General features: G+C 42.2%; 1 protein-coding gene and 1 non-coding gene across 2 annotated transcripts in view; both read right to left on the bottom strand.

The window, feature by feature from the left end:
* wdsub1 (WD repeat, sterile alpha motif and U-box domain containing 1) overlaps nucleotides 1–20,838 on the bottom strand; it is a 95,219-nt gene that overhangs the window by 57,097 nt on the left and 17,284 nt on the right. The window contains exon 2 of the mRNA XM_068035285.1: nucleotides 18,282–18,746. Coding sequence (XP_067891386.1) covers nucleotides 18,282–18,679 — 398 coding nt within the window. The 5' untranslated portion in view covers nucleotides 18,680–18,746. The remainder of the gene's footprint in view (nucleotides 1–18,281; nucleotides 18,747–20,838) is intronic.
* LOC137372449 (U6 spliceosomal RNA) lies at nucleotides 666–771 on the bottom strand. The gene has a single exon (XR_010975427.1). It is a non-coding gene; the product is annotated as a U6 spliceosomal RNA (small nuclear RNA).

Raw genomic sequence — 20,838 nt, 5'->3', positions numbered from 1 at the left:
CCCAGAGCCAAGGCCATGGCACCACAGGTGGCTCAGCTGTACAAGGGGGTACAAAGAAAACGTCAAAGGTGTTTTTCTGCACAAACTATTCTGTGAGGGCCAGGTGGTATGGGACGGTCCAACTGAATGGAGCGTTCCGTGGCAATGTGGCCAAATCCATCGTTCGTAACACAGGGGACAGATAGAACCTCAGCACATAGTGACACTTGGTGTTTGCATACCAAAGTCTATGCACAGCTTGATGCAGCCACTGACAAAGGTGGCCATCAGGATGAGAGTGATGCTGGTACGTTTCTCCCCCCTTTATCTAGAGGTCCGAACATCATGTCCCTGCAGACCCAGTCCATTTTTGATCTCCAGATAGAGTGCAAGATGGCTCAGGTGACCACCACAGCACAGGAATGGGTTATGGGCCAGGCCTGAGCCACATACAGCAACACTGAGAGCCCCCCGCTCCTAATGACCAGGTTCTTACCCACAATGGAGAGGAAGCGCCACTCCCACATGACCAGTTTTTGTTTCACCATGGCTGCTCTCTCCTTCCAGTTTTTGGTGCACGCCCCAGCCCCTCTTAACCATATCCCAGCATCTTCAGGTAGTCTGGCCTGACGGTAAAGAGGACAAAGGATCAGTAGGCCCAGTTACCAAAGAACATGGCCACGCTCAAAAATATGGATCACTTCACAAATTTGCCTGTCTTCCTTGTGCAGGGGCATGCTAATTTTCTCTGTATTGTTCCAATTTTAGTCAATGTGCTGCTGAAGCGAGTACCCCTAGGTGCCTGTGGGCATCTACCTCATTTAGACTATCTACCTCATTTAGACTATCTACCTCATTTAGACTATCATCCAAGGAGTAGCTGGTCTCCTTATTCCTTGCATCAACATGCACCAACTCACACATATCTACACTGAAAATTCATTTGGTATTTACACGCACATTCTGCATGTCTGTTAACACCTTCTGTCACAATCTCCCTCAGTATCAAATGTACTTCCCAATTTTGTGCCAAATACAAATTTGATATTGTACTTCTGATTAGAGTTCAAATCATTTATATAAATGGAGAACAGTGGTCGCAACATCAACCCCTGTTGAACACCATTTCCTACCTTCCACTAGTCTGAGCAACTATCCGTTTTTCTATTTTGTAACCAATTTGTTACCCATTCTGCGACTTATCTCCTGACTCCACATACTCTGACCTCAGTGATGGCTTTACTATGCAGTATTTCAGAACATAAGAAATAGGAGCAGGTGTAGACCGTACTGCCCATTGAGCCTGCTCTATCATTCAACAGGATTGCGGCTGATCTTCGGCTCAACTCCACTTTCCCGTCCACTCCCCATATTCCCTGATCCCGACAGAACAAAAATCTATCTGTATCAGCCGTAAATATATTCAACGATGGAGCATCCATAATCCTTTGGGGTAGAGAATTCCAAAGATTCACAACCCTTTGAGTGAAGAAATTTTTCCTTATCTCAGTCCTAAATGATCAGCCCTTACACTGAGACTGCGCCCCCTTGTTCTAGATTCCTCAGCCGGGGGAAACAATATCTCATTATCTACCCTTTCAAGCCCCTTCATAATCTTGAATGTTTCAATGAGATAACCGCTCATTCTACTAAACTCCAGAGTATATCGACCCAATTTACTCAGCCTATCATAGGACAACCCTCTCATCCCAGGGACCGATCTAGCGAACCTTCACCGTTCTGCCTCCAATGCAATTATATTTCAAAACTCAGGTTTTCTAAATGAGTTCTCACTACTGAAGGAATGCAGTTCTTAAACTCTTCTAGAGAATCAATTCTCGAAGATTCTCATATGTGGTTTCTATCTTTAATGCCCGTATCCAACAGTCAAAATTCATTTGCTTCACCCTCTCAAATTCTAAATATGTCTGGCCAGCCAATCTCCTTAAGTTCCTAAACTTCTGACGATAAGCTTTAAGGACTACCTCATACACAGAGAGAATAGCCTTTTTTGCCATCTCAATTTGCAGAAGCCTCTTCAGAAAGCATGGTATAAGCTTCATGAGCTCTGCCTACCAGCCTGCCCTGAATAAGCAATGTCCAGCTTTCTTTCGGCCATTTCATCTGTTTGGCCATTTTTTCAAAAGATATGAAAAATGCCTCTACGTCCCTTTCCTCAAACTTAGGAAGAGCCTGTATAAATTTAAACAACTTCTCGCTGGGTCCTGATCTAAATTCAGATTCTTCCTGACCCAAATTTTCTCTGGATTTAAGACTACCCCTTTGTCTTAGTTCCATCGCTTTTAGCCTAAATTCCCTCCCTTTCTCCCTTTCCTCTTTTTCCAATTCAAGTTTTCTTAATTCCTTTTCCTGCTGAAGCTCCAGTTTTTTTCATTTCTAACTGAATCCTAGCCAATTCCACTGCATCACTCTTGGACCTATTACCTTCATGTCTCTCGTATTCCCTTTTTTGTTCCTCATATTGCCCCTCCTCTGTATTACCCTCATCATCATTCTACCAATTCCAGATGTTCAGCTATTGTTTCAATTATCATTGCTTTTTTGGCACCTGATTTCTATTTCAACCCCAATTTTGCTGCCAATTCTTTTAATTTGCTCTTAGTTAAAATTATCAAGTCACTCAGAGAAACATTCTGCTTTCCCAAAAACTCTGCTACAACCACTAATGCCATAACAATGGTATAGATTGTATCTTATTATACAGACCCCTTTCCTATCCTGAGTGGCGTGAACAGGGCTTTGTTCTCACACCTACACTGTTTGGGATCTTCTTCTCCCTGCTGCTGTCACATGCATTCCAGGCTTCAGAAGATGCAATTTTCCTCCACACAAGATCAGATGGCAGGTTGTTCAACCTTGCCCGTCTAAGAGCTAAGACCAAAGTACGGAAAGTCCTCATCATCAGGGAACTCCTCTTTGCTGACTATGCTGCATTAACATCCCACACAGAAGAGTGTCTGCAGAGACTCATTGACAGGATTGCGGCTGCCTGTAACGAATTTGGCCTAACCATCAGCCTCAAGAAAACGAACATCATGGGAAAGGACGTCAGAAATGCTCCATCCATCAATATCAGCGACCACACTCTGGAATAGGTTCAAGAGTTCACCTACCTGGGCTCAACTATCACCTGTCTCTCGATGCAGAAATCAACAAGCGCATGGGAAAGCTTCCACTGCTATATCCAGACTGGCCAAGAGAGCATGGGAAAATGGCGCACTGACACGGAACACAAAAGTCCGAGTGTATCAAGCCTGTGTCCTCAGTACCTTGCTCGACGGCAGCGAGGCCTGGACAACATATGTCAGCCCAGAGCGACGTCTCAACTCATTCCATCTTCGCTGCCTCCGGAGAATCCTTGGCATCAGGTGGCAGGACCGTATCTCCAACGCAGAAGTCCTCGAGGCCGCCAACATCCCCAGCATATACACCCTACTGACCCAGCGGCGCTTGAGATGGCTTGGCCATGTGAGCCGCATGGAAGATGGCAGGATCCCCAAGGACACATTGTACAGCGAGCTCTTCACTGGTATCAGACCAACCGGCTGTCCATGTCTCTGCTTTAAAGACGTCTGCAAACGCGACATGAAGTCCTGTGACATCGATCACAAGTCGTGGGAGTCAGTTGCCAGTGATCACCAGAGCTGGTGGGCAGCCATAAAGGTGGGGCTAAAGTGTGGCCAGTCAAAGAGACTTAGCAGTTGGCAGGAAAAAAGACAGAAGCGCAAGGGGAGAGCCAACTGTGAAACAGCCCGGACAAACAATTTTATCTGCAGCACCTGTGGAAGAGTCAGTCACTCTAGAATTGGCCTTTATAGCCACTCCAGGCACTGTTTCACAAACCACTGGCCACCTCCAGGCGCTTACCCATTGTCTCTCGAGACAAGGAGGCCAAAGGGAAAGAATTATACAAAAGACCTGGTTCTTTTAATTTCTTTGTAATTGGTGTCAAATTCAAATCCCAAGTTTCCAATGGTAGGCTCATTCAGAAAGTGAGGAGGCATGGGATACAGGGGAAGTTGGCTGTCTGGATACAAAATTGGCTAGCCCATAGAAGACAGAGGGTGGTAGTAGATGGAAAGTATTCAGCCTGGAGCTCGGTGACCAGTGGTGTTCCGCAGGGATCTGTTCTGGGACCTCTGCTCTTTGTGATTTTTATAAATGACTTGGATGAGGAAGTGGAAGGCTGGGTTAGCAAGTTTGCCGATGACACGAAGGTTGCTGGAGTTGTGGATGGTGTGGAAGGCTGTTGTAGGTTGCAACGGGACATTGACAGGATGCAGAGCTGGGCTGAGAAGTGGCAGATGGAGTTCAACCTGGAAAAGTGTGAAGTGATTCATTTTGGAAGGTCGAATTTGAATGCGGAATACAGGCTTAAAGACAGGATTCTTGGTAGTGTGGAGGAACAGAGGGATCTTGGGGTCCATGTCCATAGATCGCTCAAAGTTGCCACCCAAGTTGATAGGGTTGTTAAGAAGGCGTATGGTGTGTTGGCTTTCATTAACAGGGGGATTGAGTTTAAGAGCCGCGAGGTTTTGCTGCAGCTCTATAAGGCCCTGGTTCGACCACACTTGGAATATTGTGTTCAGTTCTGGTCGCCTCATTATAGGAAGGATGTGGAAGCTTTAGAGAGGGTGCAGAGGAGATTTACCAGGATGCTGCCTGGACTGGAGGGCATGTCCTACGAAGAAAGATTGAGGGAGCTAGGGCTTTTCTCATTGGAGCGAAGAAGGATGAGAGGTGACTTGATAGAGGGGTACAAGATGATGAGAGGCATAGAGTGGATAGTCAGAGACTTTTTCCCAGGGTGGAAAGGGCTATCACCAGGGGGCATAATTTTAAGGTGATTGGAGGAAGGTTTCGGGGAGATGTCAGAGGTAGGTTCTTCACACAGAGAGAGTGGTGGGTGCGTGGAATGCGCTGCCAGCGGTGGTAGTAGAAGCAGATACATTAGGGGCATTTAAGCGACTCTTGGATGATAGTAGAATGAAGGGTAGGTAGTTAGTTTGATCTTAGAGTAGGTTAAAGGTTCGGCACAACATTGTGGGCCGAAGGGCCTGTACTGTGCTGTACTGTTCTATGTTCTATGATAAGATCCCAGACTAGAGAGCAATTAATCTGATGCCAAACACAAGACTCCAATTTAAATGTGTTATCCCAGAGACGAGTAACTACTAGGATTCCAAATGCAAGCCCCCAAATTAAATATGATTCAACTGTGAACGAGCCCCCAATTAAGATCTGATCCAAATCCAGAAACCCAATTAACGTGATTCAAATCCCGGAAGAGCCCCAATAAATATGCTACGACCGACTGCTCCTGTCAAAGCCCCCAGTCAAAATATACGATTCTGATTGCGGTGGGACCAACGCACTGTTAATTCAATCCCGTCGTTCCACAAATCGGCTAACATATCATTTAAAAACTTTCCAAATTAAAGACCCAGCCAAATTGTACCATCTATTAACCCCCGAATGAGGCTAACCAAACCAGGTGTCCTTAAATCAACAAATTAACTCTTTAATTAAAAGAACTAAATTCTTAAACACTATGAAGATATAAACATTTAAAATAGAAGAAATTAGAGTCCTGCAAATTTACAGTCCAAAGTTGCTTGAAGTCCTCACAGTCATCCAATGCGGGAAAAAAGGTTCTTCCACAGTAGAACAGTCCGTAGTCTAACTTCAGTAGGTGATGCTTTCCTTCTCCAGCGAATTTCAACAATTAACAACTTGCAAACACTTTTAACGGAATCAAGTTTTTTTAAGGGATAAAAGATTGTCACAGTCTAACTTCCCGTTCTTCAATTTAAATTAGCAGAGATCTCTGTCTTTGCTTGATGTTTTTAAAATTTGAGATAATAATAATCAGCCTACAATCCTCTTCCTTCAGTTTAAATGGTAGAGTGTGCGCTCATCACAGCTGTGTCCTCTGTGTCTTCTGTCTGTGTGTTCAAACTGTCTTACTAACTGCCAGTTCAAACTGAATTGTAACAATTGTATTACATCAGGCTCACTCCCAGTGGCTGTTTCCCTGGCATCGAGAATGCACCCTTTGAATCGCAGTCTCCAAATGGTTGTTTCTAAGGCAACAAAAAATGCACCTTCCTATAACTCCTAAGGCTTGTTGGTTCTTAAAGCAATACTGATCCCTTGCAAGTCTTAAAGGCAAACTGCATATTCCGAATAAAAACTACAGGACCATAACAGTATGTACACCAACAGTGCTGTTAGGAAGGGAGTTCCAAGATTTTGACCCAGTGACAGTGAAGGAATGGTGATACAGTTTCAAGTCAGGATGGTGTGTGGCTTGGAAGGGAACATGCAGGTGGGTGGTGTTCCCATGCATCTGCTGCCCTTGTCCATCTCGATGGTAGAGATCACGAATTTGAAAAGTGCTGCTGAAGGAGCCTTGGTGAGTTGCTGTAGTGCATCTTGTCGATGGTACACACTGCTGCTGCTACTGTGCATCAGTGGTGAAAGAAGTGAAGGTTGAAGGTGGTGGATAGGGTAACAATCAAGCGGGCTGCTTTGTCCTGGATGGTGTTGAGCTTCTTGAGCGTTGTTGGAGCTACATCCATCCAGGCAAGTGGAGAGTATTCCATTACACTCCTGACTTGTAGATGGTGAACAGGCATTGGGGAGACAGGAGGGGAGTTACTCGCTGCTGGGTTCCTAGCCTCTGACCTGCTCTTGTAGCCACAGCATTTATGTGGCTGATCTCGTTCAGCTTCTGATCAATGGTAACCCCCAGCATGTTTAGAGTGGGGAATTCAGTGAATGTAATGCCACTGAACAGCAAGGGGAGATTATACTCCATCTGCCACTTCGTTGCCCACTCACTTAACCCGTCTATATTTCTTTGTGTCCTCCTCAAAGCATGCATTCCCAGCTAGCTCTGCATCATCAGCAAACTCTCAGTCTCTTCATCGAAGTCATTAATATAGATTGTAAATAGCTGCAACCCCAGCACTGATGCTTGTGGCACTCCACTAGTCACATCTTGCCAATTTGAAAATGCCCCATTTATCCCCATACTCTGCTTCCTGTCCGCTAATCGATCTTCTATCCATGCTAATATATTACCTGCAACTCCATGAGCCCTTAACTTGTTTATTGACTTTTTGTGTGGCACCTTATTGAATGCCTTTTGGAAATCCAAGTATACTATATCAACTGGTTCCTCTTTATCAACACTACTAGTTACATCCTCAAAAAACTCTAATAAATTTGTCAAACAGGTTTCCCTTTCATAAAACCATGTTGACTTGTTCTAATCATATTCTAAGTGCATCAATACTTCCTTAATAATTGATTCTAGCACATTCCCAATGACTGATGTCAAGCTGGTCTATACTTCCATTTTCTCTCTTTTCTTGAATAGCGATCTTACATTTGCTAACTTTCAATCTGCTGGGACTGTTCCAGAATCAAGGGAATTTTGGAAAATCACAACCAGCACATCCACTATCTTTGCAGCTATTTCTTTTGGAACCCTAGGTTGTAGGCCATCAGGTCCTGCGGATGTGTCGATTTTAGTCCCTTGAGTTTCTCCACTACTTTTGCTTGGTTGATTTTAATTACCTTAATTTCCTCATTCTTATTAGCGCCTAGGTTACTCCCTATTGCTGGAATGTAACTTATGTCTTCGACTGTGAAGACAAACGCAAACTATTTGTTCAATCTCTCTGCCATTTTCTCATTACCCATGACAATTTCTCCCGTCTCTGTTTCTAAGAACCAATGTTAACTTCAGTTATTCTCTTTTTAAATATACTAGTTGAAGCTCTTACAATCTGTTTTTATATTCGTGGCTAGTTTACTTTCATATTCTATTTTTTCCCCTTTTTATCAACTCAATGATGATCCTTTGCTGGTTTCTAAACTATTCCCAATCCTCAGACTTACTACTACTGTTTGCAACATCATAAGTCTCTTCTTTTAATCTAATACAATCCTTAATCTCCTCAGTAAGCAACGAATGGACCTTTCTCACTGTTTCTGGTTTTTCAATGGAATGTATTTTTGAATTGTTTCTTTAAATGTTTCCAACTGTTTACCATTTATGAACATATGAACATTCGAATTAGGAGCAGGAGTAGGCCACTCGACCCCTCGAGCCTGCTGCGCCATTCAATGAACTGATTACTCCACATTTCCACCTACCACCGATAACCTTCCACCACCTTGCTCATCAAGAATCTATATACCTCTGCCTTAAAAACACTCAAGGACTCTGCTTCCACTGCCTTTTCAGCAAGAGAATTCCAAAGACTCACCACCCTCAGAGAAAGAATTTCACCTCATCTCTGTCTTAAATGGGCGACCCCTCATTTTTAAACAGTGACCCCTAGTTCGAGATTCTCCCACAAGGGAAACATCCTTTCCACATCCACCCTGTCAAGACCCCTCAGGATCTTATATGTTTCAATCAAGTCACCTCTTATTCTTCTAAATTCCAGCGGATACAAGCCAAGCCTGTACAATCCTTCCTCGTAAGACAGGCCACCCATTCCAAGTATTAGTCTATAAACCTTCTCTGTACTGCCTCCAACGCATTTACATCCTTCCTTAAATAAGGAGACCAGTATTGTACAGAACTCCAGATGAGGTCTCACCAATGTCATGTATAGCTGAAGCATAACCTCCCTACTTTCGTACTCAATTCTCCTCGTGATAAACAATAACATTCTATTAGCTTTCCTGATTAAGTGCTGTGTACCTGCATACTAACCTTTTGTGATTCACATTTACCCTATCAATCTTAGCCAGCTCTCCCCCATACCTACGTAATTGGCTTTGTTTAAATTTAAGATTCTTGTTTATGCTTGGAATATGTCGCTTTCAAACTTAATGTGGAATTCAATTGTATTATAATCACTACTTGCCAGTGGATCTTTTACTTTTTATATTACTAATTAATTCTGCCTCATTGCACAATCGAAAATAGCATTATCCCTAGTTGGTTCCACAACATATTGCTCCAGGAAACGGTCACAAAAGCATTCTACAAACTCATCTTCCAGACCACCTTTGCCAATTTGATTGACCAGTTCATACGAAGATCATCACCCACAACTATGCCTTTGTTACAAGCTCCAATAAATTTCTTGTTTAATGCTCTGTCCAACGGTATAACTACTGTTAGGAGCCTATAAACTACTCCCAACAGCGTTTTCTAACCCTGGCTATTCTTAATCTCCACCTATACTGATTCTACTTCCTGATTTTCTGAGCCAAGATCCTTTGTCACTAATACAAAAGCAAAATACTACAGATGCTGGAAATCTGAAACAAAAACAGAAAATATTGGAAATACTCAGGTCAAGCAACATCTGTGAAGAGAGAAACTGAGTTAACATTTCAGGTTCTGACCTTCTGTTTCTGTCACTGACCCGAAATGTTAACTCTGCTTCTCTTTCCACAGATGCTGCCAGACCTACTGAGTGGTTCCAGCATTTCTTATTTTTATTCAAGTTTAGAAATATCACTCAACTGTTATCTGTAGTTATATTATATAGTTTAACTAGTTAAGCTATAAATTTAATGCAATATTTATATCTCCCCACTACCAATTTAAACTACTGCCCCCGTTTTGAGGGATGAAATCTTAAACTCACCCACCCGTCGCCTATCTGCTCACCTAATTAGCGTCTGAACACTCACCAGCTGGAGGCTGAAAAAGGTATAAAAAGCGGCACCTCCTTCCTCCTCTGCATCGAATTCCCATCTGCACCTTATCAAAGAATGATACAGTACAGAAGGAGGCCACTTAGACCATCATGCCTGTGCAACATCTTTGAAAGTATTATCCCAATTAGGCCCATTCCCCTGCTATTTCATCATTACTCTACAAATTTCCCCCCTTCAAGTATTTATCTAATTCCCTTTGAAAGTGATTACAGAATCAGCTTCCACTCTCTTTCAGGCATTGCATCCCAGATCATGACAACTCATTGTGTAAAAGATTTTCCCACATATCACCTCTGGTTCTTTTTCCAATTACCTTATATTTGTCCCCTCTGGTTACTGACCCTTCCGCTAAAGGCCTGCTCCGGTCACGAAAAAAAACCCGAACTAAACCCGACAGAACCACGTCGGACCCGAGCCCGAACCTGCCCGAGTCCCTCCATTTTTTCCCGCGCCCGACCCGACCACCGGAATGTTCATTTTACCTTCCAATTCCCAATCTGCAGGAAGCTGCAGCATGAGCATGATGACATCATAGAGTCGCTCACTGCGCAGACTCAGTTTCCCTCCTTGACGTCCTGGACTCCCAGCTCAGGTAGGCTTTTCAACTTTTGACACTTACCAGCAGAGCAAAATGCAATTCTTGCTGTGCGTGTCCGACCTGGACCCAGCCCGACCCGAGCCAGAAAGCTAGACCCAGAAGAGCAACCCGACCCGATCAGAACCCGACAAGTCGCCAGGTCCCGTCGGATTCGGGTCGAGCAGCAGGCCTTTACCTTCCACTACAGGATACTGGTTCTCCTTATTTATTCCACCAAAACGCTTCAAGATTTTGAACACTTCTATCAAATCTCCCCTTAACCCATTTGTTCTCAGGAGAATCACCCCTAGTCTCTCCGCAAAACTGAAGTCTTCCATAACCTATACCATTGCAGTGAATCTCCTCTGCACTCTAACCCCTTGACATCTTTCCTAAAGTGTGGTGGACAGAATTGGCTGCAATTCTCCAGCTGACCTAACCAGTGTTTTATAAAGGTTTAGCACAACTTGCTTGCTTTTGTACACTATGCTTCTATAAGACTGAGGATCCTATAATGCCTTTTAAAAGCCTTCTCAATTTGTCCCACCACCTTCAAAGATTTATGTACGTATTCCCCCAGGTTTTTCTGTTACTGCACCCCTTTAAAATTATACCATTTAGTTTATGTTCCCTTTCCTTATTCTTCCTGCCCAGTTTACAAGCCTGCCCATGTCCTCCTAAAGTCGGTTACTATCCCCCTCACTGTTTACGATATTTCCAAGTTTTGCGTCATCTGCAAACTTTGAAATTGTGCCCTGCGTACCCAAGTCCAGATCACCAATATACATCAAAGACAGCAGTGGGCCCAACAATGACCCCTGGGGTCACCACAGCACACGTCCCTCCAGTCTGAAAAACTGTTCACCATTACTGTCTGTTTTCTATCCCTTAACCCACTTCATATTCATACAACCACTGCTTCTTTAATCCCATGGCTTCAGGTTTGCTAACAACTATATTATTTGGTATTTTGTCAAGCACACATCAACTGCAGTACCCTCATCAACCCCTTCCGTTATTTTAAAGAACGCCATCAAGTGAGAAAAACAGAATTAGCCTTGAACAAATGCATGCTGGCTTTCATTTATTAACCCATATCTTTCCAATGCCAATTAATTTTGGCTCAGACTATTCTCTCAAAGTTCTTTCAAGGAGTGGAAGATTGGGGCCAGAGCCTCTGCAATTTCCACCCTTATTGCCCTCAGCAACCTAGGATGTATCCCATCTGACTGAATGGCTCCGTGAAGAGCTAACGTGGACTCAACGGGCCGAATGGCCTCCTTCTGTGCCCCAAATGTCTATCTGGACCAGGTAACATTTCTACTTTCAGGACTGCCCAAGTTTTAAGTACCTCCTTTATAACTATTTTTATCATATTCAATTTCTCTACTTCCTCACTTACTGTGACACGTCAGTCAGCATCCTGCTCTTTAATAATGAGGGATGCAAAGTTCTCAGCCATGCCGACTACTCCCACAAGATCTCCTTTGTGGTCCCTAATTGACCCCTCCCTTCCTTTGACTAGCCTTTTACTATTTCTACGTTTATCAAAGACTTTTGAGTTCCTTTTATGTTACATTCTAATCTATACTCGTATGCTCTCTTAGCCCCTCTTATTTCCATTTTCAGTTCTCCTCTGTACTTTTTGTATAGAGCTTGGTTCCATACTGAATTGTGAACCTGATATTTATCATTTAGCCTCCTTTACTGTTTTATTTTGATCCCCATTTCTTTATTCATTCAGGGAGCTCTAGCTTTAGATGCCCTTCTTTTGCCCTTTGTGGGAATGTGTCTAGCCTGCACCCAGATCATCTCCTCTTTGAAGCCCTCCCATTGCTTATTTACTGTTTTACCTGTCAATCTTTGATTCCAATCCACCTGGGCCAGATCCTTTTCCACTCAGAAATTGGCTTTCCTCTAGTTCAATATTTTCACTTGTAATTTTTCCTTTGCCTTTTCCATAACTATTCTAAACCAAATGATATTGTGATCACTGTTTCCCCAATACTCCCCCACTTTTTGAAAGTCTATGGATGTTAAATCCACTGCATTACTTCTTCAAAGAATTCAATAGGTCAATCAAGCATGACTATCTTTTGAAATCTGTGCTGGCTATTCTTTATTATATTTTTGCTTTCTATTGTTTTTCTATTACAACTTTGAGTAAAGATTCAATTGCCTTTCTTCTTCTTTCCTAGATTTGCTCTATCTCCCTTTTTGAATACAGACATAACATTAGCTATCCGCCAATTCTCTGGCATTTAGATTTTACGTTGTCAAGTTTGTGTATCTAATCAGTTTATCTAATCAGTTATCTCCCTCCGATCTATCCTAAATTTCTTGATATTCTTTTTTATTTTGTGTTGTAATGTCTACCTTCAGAGTCTCCGACAAAAATTAAAGCAAAAGTTGGTATTCAGTATTTCTACCATTTCACTGTCATTATCTGAGTTGATCCTGCGTATCCCCTTAGTGACCGTATCCCTATATTAATTTCCCTTTTATTATTTATGCATCTTGTTGTGACCTGTGGAGACGTGGGAGTGAATTAAATAAATAAATGGCGCACACTAACCGAGAAAATTTAAAAAAAGGATTTTTGGATCAGAGCTCTGTTACAGACAAAAAACATTTGGGGTAACTACTTGCTACTTTTTGGAGGAAACAGCAGATGAGATGTGTTGTTCCAAACTGCAATACAGTCCAACTTCCGACTACATGTAGACAGGTCACTAGAATCCGCAGAACAGTTCTGTTCAGGCAGCGTTAAGAATTACTTTAGCAGTCTTTCTTCAAATACAGGAAACAAGATGAACTGACAACGGACTTCAGAATCTTTTAGGGAATTGCTGGAAAGTGAGCTGGGTTGTAGTCTTCTGTTCTTCCTTGGAATTCTCTCCTTCTGCAGCAGACTTGACTTTTATCTCACTCCAGAAGGTAAAACACACTCAAACTGACACACAACCAGAAAGCTCGTCAGTTTTCTGCCCATCCCAGGTGCTCTGCTACAACTGGGCTTGTCCAATCAAAGAAGCGCTTGTCACTTTTCTGCCTGTTACCAGGGTTTCCACTCCAAGCCTAACCCAAGCCATGTGACAACCATCAACACTGTTGCCAATCCAGCTTCCTCAGTGTCCTCTTGAGAGCTCTCTTTTAAAAAAAAAACTGGTCCAACTGGTCAGCATAACTCCTGGTCATTCTCCCATATTCTATCCTCCATAAACTTGAGGCCAACTAAAATTCTGCTGCCCAAGTTCCTTTTAAAAAATATTAACTAAAAACAATCACTTTCACAACAATCTATAGAATACTTCACTTTTATAATTTTATTTCATAATTTCTCTTTGCTTTTCTCATTTTTTTCTTACTTCTTTGCTAAACAAATTGTATTCCCTTTAGCCATCCTCTCCTTTAGAATCCCCGATTGTCCAAGTATACTGATATCACAAACTTGGTTATAATATACTATTTATTGCAAAAATGCAGCAAGATTAAATGCACATATAATACCTACAGCAGTGGATAGAATGCATGAACCTTTAGCTATGCAATGTAAAAACAATGGTTGTAACTTTCTTACCAATCCAAACTGCAGCGATTTTGAGAGATCACTTACAGGTTTGAGGAATACTGTTTTTTGGTATCATGTATACAGCAAAAGCATATAGAATTAATACAAATGAGTATTTACATAGTGCATTTAACATAACAAAGCATTCCAATGTGCTTCACAGGAGCCCTGGAAAGCAAACTTTGACACCAAGCCACCAATGTCACCCTTTAAGGGCACGGGGCCTTTACATATTTTTGTATGGCTGTGCAGTAACTTAAAGGGACCAATTTGTGCTCCGCCTGCGCAGGAACTTATAGGTTACTGCACGGCCAAGGAGCTTAGAGGGAATGTTGCAACTCATATAAGGAGATATTGGGACAGATAACCAAAAGCTTGGTCAAAGAGGTAGGTTTTAAGGAGTGTCCTAAAGGAGGAAAGAGTAGTAGAGAGGGGGAGAGGTTTAGGGAGGGAATTTCAGAGCTTTGGGCCTTGGTAACTGAAGACATGGCTACCAATGGTGGAGTGATTAAAATTGGGAATGCTCAAGAGGCCAGAATTAGAGAAGCATAGATATCTTGGAGGATTTTGGGCTGAAGGAGGTATGGACGCACAAGACCATGAACGGATTTGAAAAGAAGGATGAGAACTTTAAAAGTGTGGCATTGCTTAATCGGGAGCCAATGTAGGTCAGCGAACACAGGGATGTTAAGTGAACTGGACTCGGTGCATGTTAGAACTTGGGCAGAATTTTAGTTGGCGTCAAGTTTATGGAGGATAGAATATGGGAGAATGACCAGGAGTGTGTTGAAATAGTCAAGTTTAGAGGTAACAAACGCTGGATGATGATTTCAGCATCAGATGAGCTGAGTCAAACAATGTTAAGCAGATGGTTTTAGTGATGGTGCAGATGTGTGGTTGGAAGCCTTCAAGATCACATGTGACACCAAGGTTACAAACAGTCTGGTTCGGCCTCAGACAGTTGTCAGGCAGAGGGATGGATTTGGCAGCTAGGGAACAGAGCTTGTAGAAGGGAATGAAGACAATGGCTTAGGTCTTCCCAATAATAAATTGGATGACATTTCTGCTCATCCAGTACTCGATGTCAGACAAGCAGTGTGACAAATGAGACAAAGTACTGGATGTCAGACAAGCAGTGTGATAATTTCGAGACAATGGAGGGATCGAGAGAAGTGGTGGTGAGGTAGAGCTGAGTGTCGTCAGCGCTCATGTGGAAACTGATGCTGTATTTTCACAGCATCACCGAGAGTCAACATGTAGATGAGAAATAGAAGGGGGCCAAGGATAGATCCTTGGGGGATGCCTGAGGAAAAAGAGTGTGGGAGTGGAAAGAAAACCCACTGTAAGCAATAATGTAGCTTCAATTAGAGAAGAATGGAACCAAGCAATTGCAATCCCTCCCAGCTGCATGACAATGGAAAGGCATTGGAGGAGGGAGGGGCATGGTCAACCATGTCAAAGACTGCAGACAGATTGAGAAGTGTTAGGAGGGACTTTGTCACAGTCCAACAGGAAATCATTTGGGACTTTGCTAAGAGCACTTTCATTACTGTGGCAGGGACAGAAATCAGATTGGAGGAATCCAAACATGGCGTTCCAGGAAAGTAGAACATGGATTTGGGAGAATATAGCATGTTCAAGGTCTTGAAAGGAAAGGTAAGTTAGAAGTGGGTGGGGTAGTCTGCAAAAACAGAAGGGCCAAGGGTTGGAATTTTGTGGAGAGGGTTAATGACAGTAGATTTGAAGCAGAGGAAAATACCCAGAGAGAACAGCTAACAATATCAAAGAATGGAAAAATTATATTTCTGTCACTAAAAATTTTCTGTACAACTTTTTCACAACAGGACATTAATCGGGGATTTTGCAACCTGGATAAGGAGAAATGTCAACTAAGCCACAGTTTCCATTTACTGAGCTGTACTGATAAATATAAAGGTCGACAGGCCAGATTCTTCTGCTTCACAAATTAAAGGAGTCAACAATAACAATGATCTGTGGAACAGGAATTCCATTCTTCTGCAAGAGAAACTCCAACTAGGCAACCAAATCTGTAAAGCTAAGAATATTGTTACAAATGAGGTGGGAGGAGTGCAGTCTTTTCTAGTTCCACTTCTCCACAGGTCACAACATCTATTTCAATGTTTACTCAGTTACCGATACAGCCAATCATATACTCTATTTTTTATCCCAGAATAAAATTCACCAACCAGGTTTCTTTAATAAACAATAAAATTATCAGTTTATTATAAAACAAGACAACCAGTAATGAGGCAAAGCATTAACACATCTATTAAAAAAATATGAAAGTTCCCTTGTTTAAAAATTCCCCAATCACTCTCACACAGGAAAAAATACAGATTTACTCTGCAGAGGTCTGTTACAAGAAAAAAAGGCAAAACAAAAATACTTTGGCCAAATACTTGCTAATTCTTGACCAAAAAAAAAAATATAAGGAAGGAAGTCAGTTGTTCCTTTTTTGGTCTGGTATACAGAGACAGATCACGAGGATAGTTTCAGAAGCCGTCCGTTCTGGAGACGTTGAGAATTATTCTAGTAGGCTTTCTAGGAGAAATGTGGCATCAAGGTTTTTCCACCAGCACACAGTGAATCGCAAGTTTTTTTCCCCAGCTCCTCAGGAGCTATGCGGCACCAGCAATTTTTCTCCCACTCTGGATCTTAGCAGGCTTTCTTTAGAAAGGTAGAGAAGGTGGTAAGCCGGGTTATTGCTTTTCTCCTTGGCAGGAAAACGCCAACTGTCTTCAAACAGTTCATACCACAACAAAAACTGAAAACAATGTTCAAACCCCAGTGAGTCGACCTCTTGACCTCCATAAACCTTGACATGTGGCTTCTCTGTAACCACTTTTTTTCCAGGTCACCAAGGGTTCTGCTGTTTTCTGAGCCCAAATCACAGGTGGCCCCTGCCACAGGTGGCTTTCAAACAACCTCTTGTCCCGTCGCTGAACTCGGTTAAAAAAAGCACATCCATGGAATCTTTTCAGCTTTAACACAAGTTCTCAGAAAAATATAAAAAATTATGGAAGGACTTCCATAATATATAAACCATATTAAACAACGCTTTCAGTAAGTTGCAGACCCATACCAATAAATCTGTGAACTAAATTTGTGCATCCTATTACACTAATATAAATTAAACATGTAAAGTTAATGAGCTGTAGATTAGGGCATAAAAATGCAATAAAAATTCTGATCTATTTCAAAACAATAAATTAAATATACTCTAATTCTGGACAATTTTATAATTTTACGACAACCTACTTATTACATAACAAAATTTCACAAGATTTTCTACTAGGGGTCCAATGGATACTGAGCAAGAAGAAAGAAATTAGTGGTGAATGAAAGTCCAGCTGAGGTTTGGAGAAAATGTGATAGTGGAAAAGAGGTGTGGCAAGGCAGAGAAAGTCCAAAGGTGTGGTAGATGAAACTCTCCAACAGAGTGGGAGAGAGCCCCAACTGACCAGATTTTAATGGGAACAAAGTTCCAGTCAAAGAGGTCAAGAAGATTGTGCATCATTTTACTCAGTTTGATTGAGCAGCCAGGAATGGGCGTGGAATTGGTGCTGGAGAGACAAAGCTTCTGACAAGAGCTAAACAGGATAGTTGAAAGTTCTGGCTTATCCAGGACTTGATGTCAAGCAGACAGACAACAAAGCTGTAATCATAGGTCGAGGGCAAGACTGGAGTGGTAAAGTCGAGTATCGTAGGTATGTGTGTGTGGAAGCTGATTCAATGCTCAAATTTGCTGAGGGACAGCATATAGTTGAGGAAAGGGACAGGGTCAAGTATGCAGCTTTAAGCCATGATAGAAGTGGCCATATAAGAAAGGGAGGAGCAACCACCAGGAGTCACGGAGTTACGACGTTTGGATAAGCAGGAGTGGATCAAGGAAGGGGAAGTGCCACAAAATGAACCAAGGAGAAATCTACTGTATTTAATTCCCCACAGCAATCTAGGAAAGGCAAACGGGGAAAACTCTATGGTTGCAGTTACACAGACGCTGTTGCTGACTGACTAGAATGGATGGCAAAGAGGGAATGGTGGGTACAAAGTTGGCAGCAACAATATATTTGAGGACCTTGGAGACAAAAGCAAGACTGGAGATGAGGCAGTAGTTCAAGTGAACATAGCGGTTGAAGGTAGGGTTGGTTGGGGTTATTTAACATACATGCTAGAAATTGTAGAAAATCAGTTTTGCTAATGTTTGAAAGATGACAAAAAATATCAGCGCTAAAGTGATTCAATAGTGAACTCCAGTTTCTTCAATTCAATCTCATTATTTACATTTGCTTCAGAGTTGAGTTAAATGATAAAGATGCATGCCAATATAAATTCACTAGCAAAAAGCTTAAATCAAAATAGATTTTGAAACACTGCATGCAAAATTAGTGATAAAGAGTTACGTGCTCTGTATCTAACCTGCGAAGTTTCTTCCAGCGAACATCCCATAATGCCACAGTACCATCAGCTGCACCAGATATCAAATAATTGGAATCATGGGAGAATTTGCAAACCCTTACTGGACTTTCACTGGGCTGCTTCAATGTTGCCAACTTCTCCCCAGAATGGGGATTCCAAAGCACAGTCATCCCATCAGTTGAACTTGAAGCTAGAAACTTCCCACAAGAACTAAAGCAACAGGAATGTACACCATAGCTATGACCTTTTAGTGGTGAGAAAGGAAGCTCGGAGAAATCCTTCAATAAATAAAGGCGTATTGTTTTGTCCAGTGAACAGGAAGCCAAATAAGTGGAAGAGAAGGCACAGCAGTTAACATCATCAGTATGATCTGTAAGAGTTTGGACGAGTGTTACCATGGCCAAAACAGTTTTGATGCTTGCTTCTACAAGAACCTGGTTTTCTCCTCTCTTAAAATGGTGAAACCTATAACAAAGCCAGGAAAAAAAAGGGGTCAATGTCAGCGATGCTATCTGCAAAAATTCTTGTCAGTACAACAAAACAGCTTTGTTTTTGAAAATAAAGGAAATAAATTTTCAAAAAATTTCTTCAAAGCACATTGTGTGAATTGTTACAAAATGCTAATTTAACTGCCAATATTACAACCTTGAAAAGTATATGTCACTGTCTTACAAAATAGTATGCTAAAAAAACTCTCATTACTATTTACTACATTGCCAAGTTTCATACAATCTTTACGAACTTTAATGCTGCTCCCTATACCTTCCTAGGTCATACGTAAAAACTGAAAGAGTAACAGACCCAAGAACCACCTGCTAGTCTGTAAAAGTCATCCAATACCACTCTCTGCTTCTAGTCCCTGAGCCAATTTAATATTGTTACAACCAGGATGAGAAAGATGTCTAGGGGTCCCGCTCAGCCATCATCTGGTCTTACTGTAACGAGGTTTAATTTTAAACACACTGTTTTTAGCACCCCCTTGGTGAATCCTTGCTCACCGCTTTCCAATTATAAGGCAAAGAAACCAGCACAAACAGGTTTTCTTAGGTTTAGAGAAGTTGAAATTTATTAAACTTAAATTCTAATGTGGTTGATACCTACAGATACACGACACGCCCACGCTAGCATGCATACACACGTGCAAATAGAGACAGAAAAAAAAAAGAGAAAAATAAAGTGGAAAGGTTTGAGGCAATATCCAAAGTGTTTTTATTACGGTTCTTCGAGCTCACTGTAGAGTCCTTGATTGTAGGTAGATCTTGCTTTTCGTTGGGGCCTAGTATGCTTCTTAAACCTTGTGCGCTGTAGGAGACTTTTCTCTCCTGGGGTTCATGTGTCTTCATTGGATTCAGAGGCTTGTGAGAAAGAGATGGGAGCAGACAGGAGAGATCTTCTCAGCCCAGGAGCAAACAGACACTCTCAGTTCAAACTGTTTGCACAATTCAGAAAAACCCAGGTTGCCAAGCAGGTTAGTCATGTGACTAACTGGGCTGACCAAGTCTTGGATTGCATCACCTTAGCAGTCTCTGGAATGCTCCTTACACACAATTCCTGGTGATCAAGGTCAATTGTGGGTTGAATGTGTCAGGGAATGGTCTTTTGTCCTTCCAACCACCGTCTGTTAATATGCAAATGTATTTTCCAGCCACAGCTGATCTGTTTAACAAGTCCTTTCTTCACTTCAGTAACAGTTTAAAAATCAATGTTCATGACAAAATTAATGTGCCTCATTCTTGGCAGGTGGGAGCCTAACACAACAATAACCATACCACCACTTTCCTCTTAATCTATGGGTTTCCATCTTCGTAAGCCTCCTGTGTAGAACTTTTGTGAATGCCTCCCCGAAGTCCATATACATTTTGAAGAACAAGTCTTTCTGTTCTCCAAGACTCAATCAATATAGGGTCATTTATTAATGCAATAAAGTCTATTATACTGCAATTTACCAGCCAAATTTATGACAGTAAGTACTTTCCCTCTTAATTTCATAGATATATAGACAGGACAGGGTGCTAGTGTTTTGAAGCACAGGAAAGAGAATACCAGGTTCTGGTAAAAAGTGAAAGGGGAGCAGTTTCTGGGTCCGACGCCATTGGGGAAGTCCCAGAATCTAGGAAAGCATTCCTGGAGCCTGGGAGTACAGGCAGAGCTCCAGGAGTGTGGAAGTACTGGGGAGAAAAAAGGTTCCCTGAGAATTGAGAAGGCTGGGAACACTGAAGAGCACAGCCCTGAGTCAATGAGAATAGGAGAGGTGAGTTCTAGTGCATGAACAAAATAGGGTAATCCTGAGATGTGACAGCAGTGGGAGGAGCAGTGTGGCGGCAAGCTGTCATGGGAAGTGGGAGCTTTGAGGTGTAGTTGTTGTTGGGAGGGGATCTCACGGTTAGGGAAAGAGGAAGGAGTCATTGAGTGTGGGAGTATTTAGGCTCCAGGGAGTGGTAGCTTAAGGAGGGAGGTTCTGTAGCATTACTGCAGCTGAGGTCTGGCAGTGTTGGACCAGGGGAGGAATCTTGCAAGATTGAGGTGAAGAATAGCAAGCAGAACTTGGACTCGCTTG

Source organism: Heterodontus francisci, chromosome 7 (assembly GCF_036365525.1).
Source record: "Heterodontus francisci isolate sHetFra1 chromosome 7, sHetFra1.hap1, whole genome shotgun sequence".
NCBI lineage: Eukaryota > Metazoa > Chordata > Chondrichthyes > Heterodontiformes > Heterodontidae > Heterodontus > Heterodontus francisci.
Note: the sequence above shows the minus strand (reverse complement) of the source record. Positions and strands in the feature narration are given on the sequence as shown.